At 34.2% G+C, this 17,554-nt stretch overlaps 1 protein-coding gene and 1 long non-coding RNA gene across 5 annotated transcripts in view; one reads left to right on the top strand and one right to left on the bottom strand.

The window, feature by feature from the left end:
* LOC111501840 (retinaldehyde-binding protein 1) overlaps positions 1–17,554 on the bottom strand; it is a 42,460-nt gene that overhangs the window by 5,171 nt on the left and 19,735 nt on the right. For all 3 annotated transcript variants that reach the window (XM_023155752.2, XM_074183470.1, XM_023155753.2), the window contains exons 3-5: positions 8,209–8,362; positions 7,140–7,389; positions 1,965–2,075 (exon numbers count right to left, since the gene is read on the bottom strand). In XM_023155752.2, coding sequence (XP_023011520.2) covers positions 1,965–2,075; positions 7,140–7,389; positions 8,209–8,362 — 515 coding nt within the window. The remainder of the gene's footprint in view (positions 1–1,964; positions 2,076–7,139; positions 7,390–8,208; positions 8,363–17,554) is intronic.
* On the top strand, positions 13,810–16,077 carry LOC141485882 (uncharacterized). Of its 2 annotated transcripts, XR_012467509.1 has the most exons (4): positions 13,810–14,851; positions 15,174–15,230; positions 15,291–15,432; positions 15,876–16,077. It is a non-coding gene; the product is annotated as an uncharacterized lncRNA (long non-coding RNA). The 2 variants fall into 2 exon arrangements; XR_012467508.1 differs by lacking the exon at positions 13,810–14,851 and having other exon boundaries at positions 15,107–15,230.

Here is a 17,554-nt window from a genome sequence, read left to right as displayed (position 1 = left end):
CGGTAATCCATCCATGGGTGCATTGCAGCCCCTTACTGAGGCACTGGACGGCTTATGCTGTTCAGTGATCCTCGCCTGCTTCTGTATGGATCCAAGCGTTCAAGGTGTCGGGGCTCGCGGTCCTTCCAACGGGCACTAGTATCCAAGTCTAGTCTTGGAGGGCACCAAGGCAGACGCTCGAGGTGTCGGACCCCGGATGGACGCAGCAACTAGTATCCGAGCTTAGGATCCCGACCTGTCTCTTCCGGGACAATATTCCCAATTGATTTGGCAGGTTGGCGGTTGGCGCGAGCACTCTCTGGCAAAAGACGAGCTCAGTTAACTTGTACCAACGTTCGGTCGAACGCTGCCGATGATCCTGTCTCTTGGTTAGCCACACTAAGTAGATGTGAGGAGGCAACTCCGGGTTCGGTGAAGCGGGAGGAAGCCCTGCGAAATCCTGTTGGTGTGGGCGAGGGGCGGTACCCGATCGCATCCAACGCCAGGGAGCGTTGTTTTCACAAGTTGTACAAGCTTTTCATAGAAGGTCGAGAAGATATGAATGACGTTGCTCGTCGTGGGCGCCCTAGCACATCAACTACCTATGAAAATGTTGAGGAAGTGAAGAGCATCGTTACGGAGAATCATCGAATCACTATTAGAGAAGTTGCTGAGGATGTCGGCATGTCAGTTAGCTCATGCCACGCAATTATTTTAGAAACTTTGTCCAGGAGTCTAGGAGAGCCAAGACCAACAAAACACCCCAAGTTCGATCAAATATCAAGGTTTTCCTCACTGTTTTCTTCGATTACCGTGGCGTTTTGCATCAGGAGATTCCACCATATGGTTCTACGGTTGATAAGCAGTATCATAGTTGAGTAATGCATCACTTACAAGAAGCAGTACGAAGCACATGTCCGATATTGTGGAAAAACAATGAATGACGTTTGCATCAAGATAATGCACCTGCTCACTCGTCATCATTAATTCGAATGTTATGGCCAAAAATAACGCCGTAATTATGCCCCAGCCACGGTATTCGCCAGATTTTGCCTCCTGCGAATTCTTTCTGTTTTCAAGATTGAAGAGACCCATGGAAGGAAGGCGTAGTAAATCAGATATGGAACTTTTGTGGTACCACAATTTCAACTAACAGAAGCAATAACGTTAGTGAGTGGGAAAGAGAAGTGTGCAACGTAACCGATGCATAGAACGATAAAATGAGTATCGAGTAGATTCATTTAGGAGATAAAGGCGTGGCTAATTTACAAAAATTATTGTATAATAATAATAATGAATGAAAATTCGGATTAAAGAAAAAAACATGGCTGCCAGCGTTGAAGAAAATAACATAGCAACCAACATAATAGAAAAAACATGGCTACTATCGGAGTTTGCAGGGTGTCTCAAAAATACGTCATTTAAGAAAAAAAACATGACGTCATTGGGTATAGAATGTCTCAAAATACGTTATTTAAGAAAAAACATGGCAGTTCAACGGGGCTCTATCGTTTCAACGTTTGATTCTTCAATGTGTATAGGGTGCCTCAAAATATGCCATTTAAAAAACATGGCAGTTCAACAGAGGCCTAACGTTTTAACGTGCAATCCCAATGAGAAACGATTGAGAATGGGACATAATGGGTTATCAAAACTGAGTCGATGAGGTGCCTCAAGGACATGCCAAAAAGTGCATAAAAGAACTGTGTCGAGGATTGAAATAAACGCTAGAACAAGTATATTATATATGAGTACTGCTTTGAAGAGGGTAAGATAGAAATTAATAAATAAATTAATATTTTTCGTGAAGCATTAAAATTCATCAAATTTTTTGAACAGACTGTATATGTGAAACTAGAATCGATTGTTTTTAAATTGAGCATGTATGAGACCGATTCTTATATTCAATACGAGTATATATTTTAGAATATTTTCAAATAGGTAGAGTGCACTTAATTTTTGGCATTAGTATAATTCATACTTACCCTAGCAGCCAGTTTTGGTTTCATGAGTGACTTAACAGAATTCAATATATTATACGCAAACGGAGGACAATTCACGAAGTGGAATTGCTTTATCCTATTACTGTAGACTTTCTGAAAAATGACGGTAATACAAGTATTGGTAAGTAGAACTGATTAACATGAAGTCTATATGAGGACGCAGGATACATTTTACAAACATATGATAATCGCAGTATTATTGAATAAATGTCGAAAACCTGTCAATGAGAAAATATAATAGTATTTTCATTGGCTAACGGAAATAAAATTACTCTCTATGGCTGCGGAAGAATATATCAAGCAAAATGGAGATGATGACATGATTTCATGTTGCGGCAATAGCTCCCGGCTGAACACACAACTGAAATAGTCTCAGATAGTCTAGTTCATATGTACCATTTTTTCTTGAAAATATGAAAATTTTCACATAGTCTCCGGAAATTACGATCAAGGTATCATTCGATTCGTATTGTCACGTAGAAAATTCAAGGTAAAGTGTGAAAAGACGCTGAAGAAAATTACGCAAGTTATAATCGAATTAGTAAAAATCCTTAGGTTTGGTTTTTCTTGAATACTTCAAAAAATATTAAGTTTTAAGGATTTTAAAAAAGATCCAACGAGGTTATCAAATTTGTTGAAAAAAGTTTCGACTCGCGGAGCTGTACCTGTATTATTTATAATTTTCCGAGAGCCTTGAAACTAAAATTGAAAACGGTTAATCTGGCTTTCGCGCGCGTTACCACAATCTGACATAGCAACAAAAAATTATCTGAATATATTAAATATAAAACTTAAGGAATGAAAAAATTCATGGAGTTTTGGAATAGATCAGTGAACAATGATCCGTGTTTGAAAAAGTTGTATCCCAATTTCTCCATTAATTATGCCTTTGTTAATTAATACTTTTCTATAAACTGAAAATTAACGTAAAAACCGAGATAATCAACAAACTAGAACACTAGAAGTTATTCTCAATAGGCCAATGAATAAATCGCCGTTGCGAAACCCACAAAATTTTAAATTTTCACTTCATCATAGTAATAATAATAATTATCATAATAATCGTCTTTAATGTTTCCCAGCTGTAGTTACATACAAATATTTAAATGAATTACAGAGCTACTTGCTGATATAACAAAAGGCGAAGTTCAGCTCAGTTAGCACAAATGCTACTGCTACTCAACCTTAATTAAGAATTGAAAATATAAAACTAAAAAAAAGTGAACAAAAATATTTTTTCTCTATCTTAACGTTTAACGGTTGAAAACTACTCGGTAATATTTTTTTTCATTAATGTTTGAAGAATTGTTATAAACAAATTCATTGTTTCTGAGTAAATTAAGAATTTTTTTTCGCAAATAAACTTATTGATGGAAATTATGATTTCAAAAGAGAAAACCGTTTCTAAAAATAATTTATTCGTTGCTGAAAAATGCGTTTATTCATAACTATTTTTGCGACTAAATATGAAAATTAAGTAAACATTTTTCTAAAGTTCATAAATTCTATTGTTTTTTGATATTTAAAAAATAAAAAAAACTCGTCTTCTATTTGCTCATTCAAAAAACATTTTGTTATAAATGAATAAATTCTTTCCATTGAATTTTTCCAAATATGTAGTAAACGTAGCCATGTATGTTTTTTCTAATTTCCAATTTTTTTTATAGTTTTTTAATATTAATATGCCTCAAAACTTGTCTTTTCCATCCGCTTTTTTGTTATTAAAATTATAATAACTCTCTTAAACTATTGCAGATGTGACAATAATGCTACAAGTCTTTTTTGTTGATTATCAATTCATTAACACTGTCAGCTCTTTATTTAAGTTCTGGCTGCTTTTCACTAATTTGTTTATAACTTTTGCAATTTTTTTCAGCACCTTTTCGAACTTCTCCTTAAACTTTCTACGTGACAAAACGAATCAAGTGACACGTTAATCGTAATTCCCGGAGACCACATAAATTTTTTTGAAGAAAATGGTACATGTGAACTAGACTACAGATACCAGTATAAAAAGACCTTTACCAAGCTGGTTAATGGATGAAAAGTATTTTATATCAAATTGAATATGTCAATAAATATAACGAATATGGGTTGACTGGAATATTTCAGTCAAGAATATGAATAACTAACAATTTCAAAATCATTTTTTCAATCATTTCACTGGTTTGGTTATTAGACAAATTCCATACCAATCGAAAGTATGAAGCCCATAGAATATGCAAACGTTAGATTGACTAATTTTTTCACATCACAGCTCTTGGGCAGGCTCTTGGTATCTACAGGTAAATCGATACTATTAACTTGCATATTCTGGAATATTTCAGTCAACCCATTTGCATTATATTTACTGACGTACTAGTTGTTGCCCGCAGCGTCGCCTACGTAGAATTCGATTTGTCAAATTAAGTTTCGTGACAGACCGTTTTGAACAAGTGGTTACAATATTTTTTTATCAACCCAAAACTTCAGGTTTGCAACTTCAGAACTGACAAAATTTGAGTCAATCTTCAAACCCCAATTCCTGATTCCCCTTCTTGATGCTTATTCACGCTATACAAAGAACGTACCTGCATATTTCATGATTCTAGGTTCAGTATCTTCGGCTACATTCTACATATTCTTGGCGCATTGAATATGTAGAATATAGTTAGTGTAGACAAGCCCGAAAAGCCATTGTAAGGCGAAACACATGTTGCGTTTTTGTCAAACAGTTTAGTGAAAATGTTACAACAAAATGTGTTTTTTTCAATACGCTAGTAATTCATATTTTTAAATTGAAGGGGTTATATTTTTAGGAGTGATTGATTTTTTTGGGAAAGAAAGTTTTCGGCTTTCTACTACTCCATCTGATACAAAAAAAAGGGATGAGAGAATCTTCCAAAGAAAGGAAGGAAGTAATCAATTTGAAAATTAGTAACTCTATACATGGATGTGTAGATCATGCAAAGAAGTAACTTTCAGACACAAACTGAAAAAAAGTCCTCCTGAAACAGCTACTTTCATATAAACATTGAATTTCACGAAAGAAAAAAATTCTTTCGGAACAAATACTTTTACATGAACATATTTTCACTTCAAATAAACAATTACTCAAAATACAATATGCTAACTGCACTAAGTAATGGATAGCTTCGAGAATCAAATCATATTATCTATAAAGAAATTTCGCAAAACCAACATAACCATCAACGGCGTCTGCCCTAACGCATCTGCCCGCGTTTGGGTCGCGTTCTCGGCGATGGCGCTCCATTGCTTCGACCACCCCTCTACCCCCGCGCATCGTCTTCTGTCGTTTTACAGTAGACGCGTAAAACTTACGCGTAATGACTTACTGCGTTACGTTAATTCCATCGTGATAATGATTCATCCAAATTACTTAAGTGTGAAAAATTATTGGGTACCACATAAGAGATAGATATATACTATCACGAACTTCTATTCAGAACTATTTGAGATTATCTTATGGTGTACCATCTCCATGTAACTCCAACGGGATAGACAGCGCACGCCAAGATAGCTCTCAGGGAGCAAGAATTTTCCGACTTACTCAATACTCATGACCAAAATTACACAAAACCGTTTTGAATTGTAGCCTATATGTAATTCTGTATAAGGTGTATTTGAGTAAAGTTTCATCTGAATCTGTTCATTTGTTTAGGCAAACTTTCACATTTATATAAAATACTTTCCATCCATCAACTGACTCATTGAAGTCGTTTTATACTGGGCTCCTATAATAAAAATAGCTGGCAGTTACATGAATTTTTGCCACTTTATGAAAAGCAATGGACAAATTGTGTTGAAACGTTGCCAGCGATGTGCCGATCCAGCTTGGTTTATGCAAAATATAAGCAAAAGTTACCAAATTGCGTATGTTTATTGTGAATGCGTAAAGAACTGCAATTCTATTTCGATTGTAATTGGTGGCGTATTCAAAGCATATTCAAACAAGTTATACGTAGATCATCTCATGTAATGCACTCAGTTTGTCAATCTGTTTGTTGTGAACTGTAAGCAGAATAAAGCGAAAATACAAAATTTCTTAACATGTGAGGCAAAACTGCATTTCTATATATTTGTCAATTCCAAACCGATTATGGGATCATGTTTTCAATTTGGGGTAGCTCATGGAAAAAATTTCATCTGGTACATTGGTTATGCCAGCAATTAAAAAATTGTTGCAGGTATAAGTGCAGTCACAAAAATTCGAAGAATAACGTTTCACCATTGACTCAAATCTCAATCTTGTTCGACACATTCCATGCAGCTTCCTGTGTATTTGAACTCACCAACTGTGCTAATATAAAAAAAAATCATTGGATGGCAATTTTGAAGGTAGCTTATCAGCAGTAAACAATAACATATCTTTCCAGGCGTCTTTTATAGTCAATTTTCCGTTTTCAAAATCATGAAATTCAAGTCTTCACAAAAAATCAAATAGTATCAACCCCCACTTGGATACATCCAGAACTTCAATGTTACCTTTTGTGAGTGAAGACCACTGAAAGATATATTCATGCTTATATTTTGCTTATATCAGGCCATATTCCGGTCAGACTCAGAATCATAATTTGGAAGCCTTCAAATTTCAGGAAGGCTACCTACAAAGGAACCGTAACAATTTTCCTAGGGTTTGGATTGCAAACTATTTTGTTATGATTTGATCCACTGAACTCCTAGGTTAAACTTTGCTCTTGATGCATTTTGCTTTTTTTGGATAACATGCTTATGTTGAGTAGAGAATATCGAAATATATCAATAAAACAGTATCAGTATCAGTAATTATGAAACAACAAAAAGTATTTGACTCCATCTGTGAGGCTAATTAGTCAGGGTCCTATCTTCTATCTAGCTTCAAGTTCGAATAAACGTCTGTAGATTGATGATATTTCAGAAGTCTACAGAGGTGGAAAAATATTGACTTCATCTATCAAAGTTGTTCTGATAATAGTATTTGTAGTGCAAGGTATCCTGTTTGAAATATTATTTTCAGAAAGTAATGATGATATTCATATTTATGAACTTTGGGATATTTCAAAGTTTCTGCATGTTTGACATTGAAATCTGAAATTTTACTATAATACTAGCTGGCACACTGAAAAAAGTAAAAAAAAAACTCATGCATAGCGAAAACCACAAAAGTGAGTTGTTTACCTCTAATATCATAACTATTTTTTTTATATGAACTGGAGTGATTTTCGTGATGTGTGATAACTTGAAAAACTCCAGATCATTAACAATGATTTCAGCTGTGCAAATATCTTCGCTGAGTCTCAAGTCTAAGACGTTATAACAGTATCCCATCCAAGTATAGATATCAAAATCATTGGTTTCAATATCCTTCAGTTTCACTATGTTGATTCGATCTTGTTCTACAGTTCTCTTTGGTAATGGAAAAAATAATCTGAAATGGTATTGAATATATCATTTTGTTGCAGATCCATCCCATCCCATCCCATCCCATCCCATCCCATCCCATCCCATCCCATCCCATCCCATCCCATCCCATCCCATCCCATCCCATCCCATCCCATCCCATCCCATCCCATCCCATCCCATCCCATCCCATCCCATCCCATCCCATCCCATCCCATCCCATCCCATCCCATCCCATCCCATCCCATCCCATCCCATCCCATCCCATCCCATCCCATCCCATCCCATCCCATCCCATCCCATCCCATCCCATCCCATCCCATCCCATCCCATCCCATCCCATCCCATCCCATCCCATCCCATCCCATCCCATCCCATCCCATCCCATCCCATCCCATCCCATCCCATCCCATCCCATCCCATCCCATCCCATCCCATCCCATCCCATCCCATCCCATCCCATCCCATCCCATCCCATCCCATCCCATCCCATCCCATCCCATCCCATCCCATCCCATCCCATCCCATCCCATCCCATCCCATCCCATCCCATCCCATCCCATCCCATCCCATCCCATCCCATCCCATCCCATCCCATCCCATCCCATCCCATCCCATCCCATCCCATCCCATCCCATCCCATCCCATCCCATCATGATAAACCAGCTACTCAAAGATAATCTCAAACATTTTTCGAAAATAGTTAGTTACTTTCCACATCAGAACTACAAGTGATCGTACTCAATCACGCCTCATTTTGAATTTTCGCATATTATATCAAAAACTTTAGTTCAGTTCTTTGTCAAAGAATATTCTGAACTTCTAATATTACCAACGAAGTACTTACATATCATCTGCAATTTTCATCGTCATTTTAGAATCCATTTTTCCATATATTTCGGGGAGTAAATTTCTTATTGTATAATACATATCAAGACGCTGCTTACATTTCTCAATACTGAACTTGTTCATCAATACAATGTTGATTATCACGTTTTCACCTACAATGGAACATGGAACACAAATCATGATATATAGGTATTTCCAGTTGCAGGATTTTGAATAAAAAAAAATTTATTCATCTGAGAAAATTTTGATGTCAAGTGGTATTCGTAAAGATCAGTTCATCTGGATACATAAATTCAAAAACAAAATGTCAAATACCAAATGAAATCAATTTTATTACTTGAATAACAAAAAATTATTGTTTGGAAGTGCAGTAATAAAAGACACAATGTTATAATATATGAACAGATTTCATTGTTGGCATTTATTATGACTTGAAATGAGAACGGAGATCCATCACCCGATCTATTTGATGTGGCTGGATTAATCACCAATAAGTCGCATATTCTTTTCGATTACAATAAAATTTTCCCCGTCGAGTTATAGTCATAATCATAATATCAAATCAAACAGCAAAATAGCATATTCATGCAAAGTTTCAATGTTTATTCTGGATCACATTCAAATATTTATTCCATAGTTTCATTTTGATAAGAACAGTGACAGTGACTGAAATTGTGTTAATGGTGCATGAATAGATATATGATATATGATGATCATGTATGATACAAGAATTATTTCACCTACATGTCAATTTCATCGCTGATGGGAAGAAGCCCCTTGACACTGTAAAAATTTGTTTTGGTGCCCTTTCCTCCAATTATTCAATCATTTCATCAGTTAAGTAGAAATCCTTCAAAATGTTTGTGACTTTTTGATGTGGAATATCTATAGTCGCACGTAAAACCGATTGATGGCGTGGCGACGGGTTCCCATGAGCAAGCGACTGTGCAATTCTCTTTTTCTCTTCTTGTTTAGGTTAGGTTAGGTCCAAAGTGAGTGGATCTATTTGACCCACTACCGCAACCCGCAAGGGTTTATTGTGGCCCACACCTATTCACACTTGACTAAATAAACCCAGCTTTTTGAAGAAGCCGATTAGTTTGCAAGGTGAGTGGGGTCTTTCAGGTTAGATGGTGAGAGTACGGTTCTGCCGAACTTTAAACTGATTCGGTCCCCAGCGGAGCAGGCACAAAGTATATGCTCTGCTGTTTAATCGTTAATGAGGTAGTCAGATAGTCAAGGTGCAAGATTCTCACCTTGATACCCGCGACAACCTTCCCATAAGAGGGTGTTTGCACGTCAGCTACAACTGACGATGCCTTGGATTCAACCGTGCAGGGTTTTTTACACGCTTTATATTAGGTTCACCTGTATGTATGTATGTATGATTGTTTGTATGCATGTTTGTGTGTAACTCTCAAGATCGGGATCTGTAGTGACAGAATTATCGGCATTATTGCTTGATCTATTCGCAGGCAGATGGCGCTGTTCGTAACCTAATTGATATTTCTTGATCTATTCGCGGGCAGATGTACGCTGTACGTAACTATCAATTATTACTTGATGTATTTGCAAACAGATGGCGCTGTACGTAACTCTCAATTATTGCAATCAAATCAGTTCAAATCAAAATGTACTTTTTTGTTGAAAATGAAATCTCATTAACAAAGTGTTTCCATTCTAAGAAATATAAGATACACAACTTAAAAGAAATGTCTAACATGAAATATTATTGTCGAAGTGTTATTATTTTAAAGAATATGAGTTATACGAATTGAAAGTAATATTTGAACATTTGGTAATTTCAGCATTTTGGGGTGAAAAAATAGTCAGAAAGTGATAATATATATGCTACATATTGAAATGAATAATAATGATAATAATAATGAATATTCTTATGCCAGACATAAATGAAAGTTGAGAATATAAAAACAATAAAGCATAAAAATATAAAAGTGAATGGATAGAAAATAACAGTAAGAATCAACTTCGCTTGAGCTATTCGCGTGCAGATGGCGCCATACGTAACCTCCTTGATAGGTTGTTCAAAAGAAAATTAAAATAAAAAACACATTTCATGAATTATAAGTGTTGGCGAAATTTTGTACTACAGATGAAATATTTAAATATTTTCAATTACCCGTGATTCAGTACAGAAAAAGTTTTGGACGAAACGGAAGATACATTTCAAAATCGAATTCGTTTATTTGGAATCAAACCAGAATATGGATTTCAACCATGAAAACTTTATCGTAAATTGTACACCTAAAAAATTCAGTAACATAAATATTTAAAAAAATCTAAAAATTAGAATTAAGGTGCTTGACACACATATCAAATCGAAAGATTGATTTGAAAAATAAAATTATTCACTGAAAAAATATTTTTAGTCCATTAATATTTTGAATGAAATTTCAAATCAAAACATCAAGACTGAATTGTTTTTTGAACTTATTACCGCACATTTTCTCTTTACTTCAAAACAAATTTTACAACTGTTCGCCCTCTGTTGGAGACTCACTGCATCTCATTATTACTATAGAATTTAAGACCTCAAACCAATGCTCAAACTTTATTATGTTGTTTGAGAGGAATTTTACGCCGTCTTCGTGCACCGTCTGTTGAAGATTTATAATACTAGTGACTAGAACTTGAAAAAAAAAGTATTTTTGACAATAAATCGGACTAAAAAGTGGAAAATGAATAAAGTTTAAAAAACTAAAAAACACGCTTTTGAAGAACATCGAACTGAAAAGTAAAAAAATTTTTTTTCAACAAGCTTAAAAAGATAAAGAACGAAAAATACTAGTAGTATTGTGAAAAAAGCGTGGGCGCTTTGTGCCATATTTTTATATATTAAGCGCACGTCGCTTTTTTCACAATAATACTAGTATTTTTCCTTATGCCTTTTCCTCCAATTATTCAATCATTTCATCAGTTAAGTAGAAATCCTTCAAAATGTTTGTGACTTTTTGATGTGGAATATCTATAGTCGCACGTAAAACCGATTGATGGCGTGGCGACGGGTTCCCATGAGCAAGCGACTGTGCAATTCTCTTTTTCTCTTCTTGTTTAGGTTAGGTTAGGTCCAAAGTGAGTGGATCTATTTGACCCACTACCGCAACCCGCAAGGGTTTATTGTGGCCCACACCTATTCACACTTGACTAAATAAACCCAGCTTTTTGAAGAAGCCGATTAGTTTGCAAGGTGAGTGGGGTCTTTCAGGTTAGATGGTGAGAGTACGGTTCTGCCGAACTTTAAACTGATTCGGTCCCCAGCGGAGCAGGCACAAAGTATATGCTCTGCTGTTTAATCGTTAATGAGGTAGTCAGATAGTCAAGGTGCAAGATTCTCACCTTGATACCCGCGACAACCTTCCCATAAGAGGGTGTTTGCACGTCAGCTACAACTGACGATGCCTTGGATTCAACCGTGCAGGGTTTTTTACACGCTTTATATTAGGTTCACCTGTATGTATGTATGTATGATTGTTTGTATGCATGTTTGTGTGTAACTCTCAAGATCGGGATCTGTAGTGACAGAATTATCGGCATTATTGCTTGATCTATTCGCAGGCAGATGGCGCTGTTCGTAACCTAATTGATATTTCTTGATCTATTCGCGGGCAGATGTACGCTGTACGTAACTATCAATTATTACTTGATGTATTTGCAAACAGATGGCGCTGTACGTAACTCTCAATTATTGCAATCAAATCAGTTCAAATCAAAATGTACTTTTTTGTTGAAAATGAAATCTCATTGACAAAGTGTTTCCATTCTAAGAAATATAAGATACACAACTTAAAAGAAATGTCTAACATGAAATATTATTGTCGAAGTGTTATTATTTTAAAGAATATGAGTTATACGAATTGAAAGTAATATTTGAACATTTGGTAATTTCAGCATTTTGGGGTGAAAAAATAGTCAGAAAGTGATAATATATATGCTACATATTGAAATGAATAATAATGATAATAATAATGAATATTCTTATGCCAGACATAAATGAAAGTTGAGAATATAAAAACAATAAAGCATAAAAATATAAAAGTGAATGGATAGAAAATAACAGTAAGAATCAACTTCGCTTGAGCTATTCGCGTGCAGATGGCGCCATACGTAACCTCCTTGATAGGTTGTTCAAAAGAAAATCAAAATAAAAAACACATTTCATGAATTATAAGTGTTGGCGAAATTTTGTACTACAGATGAAATATTTAAATATTTTCAATTACCCGTGATTCAGTACAGAAAAAGTTTTGGACGAAACGGAAGATACATTTCAAAATCGAATTCGTTTATTTGGAATCAAACCAGAATATGGATTTCAACCATGAAAACTTTATCGTAAATTGTACACCTAAAAAATTCAGTAACATAAATATTTAAAAAAATCTAAAAATTAGAATTAAGGTGCTTGACACACATATCAAATCGAAAGATTGATTTGAAAAATAAAATTATTCACTGAAAAAATATTTTTAGTCCATTAATATTTTGAATGAAATTTCAAATCAAAACATCAAGACTGAATTGTTTTTTGAACTTATTACCGCACATTTTCTCTTTACTTCAAAACAAACTTTACAACTGTTCGCCCTCTGTTGGAGACTCACTGCATCTCATTATTACTATAGAATTTAAGACCTCAAACCAATGCTCAAACTTTATTATGTTGTTTGAGAGGAATTTTACGCCGTCTTCGTGCACCGTCTGTTGAAGATTTATAATACTAGTGACTAGAACTTGAAAAAAAAAGTATTTTTGACAATAAATCGGACTAAAAAGTGGAAAATGAATATAGTTTAAAAAACTAAAAAACACGCTTTTGAAGAACATCGAACTGAAAAGTAAAAAAATTTTTTTTCAACAAGCTTAAAAAGATAAAGAACGAAAAATACTAGTAGTATTGTGAAAAAAGCGTGGGCGCTTTGTGCCATATTTTTATATATTAAGCGCACGTCGCTTTTTTCACAATAATACTAGTATTTTTCGTTCGTTATTGTTTTGAGCTTTTTTAAAAAAATTATTGACTCTGATTTTGGTGAATCATCGATTGAGCGCAAACGTTCACTAACCTGCTCATGGGGGGATGGGGGTTGTTCCTCCACCTGAGACAGATTCTTCGTACGCCGCTCAAGAATTTGATGCAAGGCGGTTTCATAAGGTACCCCGCTCTTGAGAAGGAGACTCAATCGTTTCCTGGCTGCACCACCAAGCCTTATTTTCTGGTTCAGTTTTTGTATCACGAGATGGGAGTTGAGAAGCCCTCGCTCCTGAACTAAATGTACAGGGAGGTCAGTTGGAGTCGTAAACTCGACATCCATCTTCTCTGTAGACTCGCTCCTGAACTAAATTTACAGGGAGGTCAGTTGGAGTCGTAAACTCGACATCCATCTTCTCTGTAGACTCGCTCCTGAACTAAATTTACAGGGAGGTCAGTTGGAGTCGTAAACTCGATATCCATTTCTCCTGTAGACTCAGCGTCAGAAAGAATTTTTAAGTTTACTTTGTCCATAAAGTCCCACGAGTAGCTAGGGAAAGAATGTCAATCATGTCAGAGCCCCGCATTATTGTGACAAGGCGATACTACACGGAAAAAAAAAGATTTGTTAATTCAAAGAAATTTATTTAGTCTAATTTATTTCATCACTTTGATTAAATATCATTCATTCCAAACGACGTGTGTATTGTATCTATTAGATGATAATTTTGCGGAGACAAAATGAAATTCTCATTTTAATTTCTCTAATATTTCAATTCAAGAGGTCTTTTACTTAGTCAAATGAATTGTGGATCATTTCAAGAATAACATTTATTGAGTTCTCAAAATAATTCGGTTGAGTCAAACAATATAATTTCATCAAATCAAAAATACGTCTGTTGAATGAAAACTTTCCAATTCAGTTTAACACTATGGGGTGCTGTTTTGACACTAATATATAATTGAATCAACTGAGTATTTATTTTCACTTCAACAATACATATCAATACCTTTAACTAATTTTGGAAATAATTTCAAGATTATGGATAATTTCATTTCAATATTTTTATTATTTGTTGGTTTGAAAAATTGAATTGTTTCCTTTAAAGAAATGGTATGGTTGAAATACTTCTAAGGAATAGAGTGCCGGTCGGCACCATTTGCATTTTCGCAAGAACCGTAAACTAATCACGAATGGAATAAGAATTAACATGTGTTTTGTGTTTTTCAAGAAAATGACGAAGAGGTTTACAGTTTCATTTTGATTATACGTGGATTGAAGTTTTTCAGTGTTGTCACAGGTATGTTGATAATATACTTTCTTCCATTCCATATTTTGAAATAATTATGAATAGCATGTATTGGATAAACGGACATCGTTTTTTTCAAGCACGTGTCCATACATTTTTCTCGACAGCTATCTATAAAAGTGGCTTGAAGTTCTCATTGTTGAATGTAATGAATGAAAGAAAGCTTCCATGTTTTCAATTCTGTTTTTAAGAAAGTAGAAGTTGTCGAGTGAAATGAATATCATTGAGAGGTAGGTAGGTATGCATACACTGGGTACCTAGTTGACCTTTGATCTTTGGATATGAAGGAATTGGACATTTTCAGAGTAAATACAATTGAGGTGTTTGCCACAGAAATAGGTGTAGGTATACAATGTCAGCGAAGAGCTGTACCTTTATTTCGAATTGTAAATTTCTTACATCATGAATAATTGAATGGTGCCGTAAACAATGATTTCATTTTCATCATGATAGTATATACTGAATCTTTGAAGGAACCTCTCTTTAAGATTTTTCTTTCAAAGAACATTGTGAAATAATCACAGTTTTCTCTTACTTTACTTACTTTATTAAAATCAGTAATACTGAAAAAGGAAAGTTATTTGTAACATATTTACAGAAATGATGACATCCAACAAAACTGCACGGACTCAAAACATGCAATATAATCTCTTTTATTTTTAGACATGGAGGAATTTCTTAATAACTTGGGATTAAATGACCTAATTGGCATTTTTAAAGGTAAAAAAATATATATATTATTTATCTCCTAATAATATACTTGAAACACATACTTTTCAGACAGAAAATGATGTAACCTTAGACATAGCTAAAAGGCTCACTGATGAAGAAATGAAAGAAATGACTCCCCCAATTGGCAAAAGAAATATATTCAATCAAGGAAGCAATTGATGGAATAAATTAAGAATCATATATAACAGAGGTATGTCTTTTATTCATAACTTTAATAATAAATATGTATACCAGTACAATTAAAAACATATTCAGTTTTCTCAAATAACTATATATTTTTGCGATTTGCTGTAGATACTTATTATTATTCAGGTCTATACCTAAGTAATCAAATGCTAGAGTTCTTGAATTTAATAGATTTGAAGGCCTGAAAGTTATGATTGGCGACCTAGGTAATTTTTGTCATCACAGTCATATTTCTAATCAAATTTTTCTGTGATGAAGTACGTCATTGTTTTTTTCCTATTATCAAAAAATAAGGGTATCTCCTTTTGTTAAATTGGATGTGTACAAAAAAAAAAAATATTTTTATATTTGTATGGGATAATATCTAAACTAGTTAGTAGAAATTGATCCAATGGTATTATTGCGAAAATGTAGACTATCACTAATCTCTGTTCTTTTTCATTTTAGATCATTACTTCAGTGAAAGGTTTCGAAATCAACTCTAATTGTTTTTTAGTAGATATCACCAATAATAATAATAAATAATAAAATATGTTAATGTTTTATATTAGGATTAACCATTTGTGAAAAATTTATATTTTCATGTAAATATTTGTAGAAGTCTATTATAATTTATTAATTGTTTGAATAAATTTGGTACTAAAATTTCTCGATTTTTATTTATATTTTGCTCATTCGCACGTTGAACAATTTTCCATGGCATTTACATAATCAGTATTGAATATGAAATATTATCCGCAATACTCCCATCAGCAGCTGATTAAAAAATCGTGATACGTAAGTAGATCAATAATCCAATTGAGAAAATGATACAAAGTGTATTTAATGTATTGAGAAATCGGGTTGTTGAACAAACTATAATATATTCTCACAATTATTCAATAACTTGATCTATTTTGATTGGAGATTCATGTAAATTCAATCACTGACTCTGTATTTCTGATTCTACCGAAAAGTAATTTTCTCAATATACTAAAACTATACGTAATGCTTTTCATCTACAAACTTAAAAAACATATTGAAGTTTTGGAGAAGAGAAAAGTAATTTTCAGTAGAACTGAAAATTACTACAAACGAGATGCTAGTACTCAGATTAGTATAATATTTGGTTAATTGAATCCAATAACCAAATTCAAACAAGAGGGAAGGATTTTGATTTGTAACTTTATTTAATTTGGTACATCATTATTCATACTTATTTTGAACTTTTGAAATGCTTTACTCTATCAGAAAGATACTCACAATGAGTTATAAACATTGTTCGTTCAACTACTACTCATTATTTGTTCAACAAAATCATTACTTCAGTGGAAATTTTCCCATTATCAAAACAAGCAAAGTTCTCCATCATCCTGCAGATATATTATTTTTCTTCAACATAACTTTTACTCAAATAGAAAATACATTTGATTATTTCAATCAGATCCACTATTTCACCCATCTTTAAATTTTGTTTGTTCAATAGAATATTCGAATTACTCTAAATCATTCTCGCTATCAATTAGACAAAATATTACTTGAATTCAATTCTTCTTTAAATTGAAATAACTAATGGATGCGATTGTTTCAATGAAATATTTGTTTGATACAATGAACATATGCTTGAAGAAATAGTTAGGAGTCAAGAATTCTTTTTACTTGCATCAACAAAATATTTTGTCGTGCATATATGACACTTTTATTTCTTTGAATGAAGTGAATTTTATTTCATTCAACAAATATTTTTTTTCCGTGTACGACTAAAGGGCGCCCGGTATCTCGAATGTTCCGTAAAGACAGCTGATAGGTTCAGTGTCATTCATCCTCTTGGAACGGATACACACACCTCAGGATCAAGCCATCGTTGGGATATCATTCAGATAGGGAATAACAGAACCACAAGTGATTCTGTCATTCTCGTATACAGCGGGGCTACGTGGAAGCAGGCATCCGATGGCCAGCTTGCTCAACCCCCACATCCCAAGCCAATGCACTCGTCAAAAACAAAATGCACAGTGGTTCAGGTAGTAAAAGATGAACAAGTACAGATAACCTGCCTTTCGCACTGGTTCGGAGTTACGGTATTTATCTTGCCACACTGAGCTTGTATACCTAAACAGTTGTGTTTACTACAGCATACAGCATGT

Source organism: Leptinotarsa decemlineata, unplaced genomic scaffold, assembly GCF_025532065.1.
Source record: "Leptinotarsa decemlineata unplaced genomic scaffold, Ldec_3_MD MMD2_tig00026340_RagTag_RagTag, whole genome shotgun sequence".
Classification (NCBI taxonomy): domain Eukaryota; kingdom Metazoa; phylum Arthropoda; class Insecta; order Coleoptera; family Chrysomelidae; genus Leptinotarsa; species Leptinotarsa decemlineata.
This window is presented reverse-complemented; position numbering and strand designations above follow the sequence as displayed.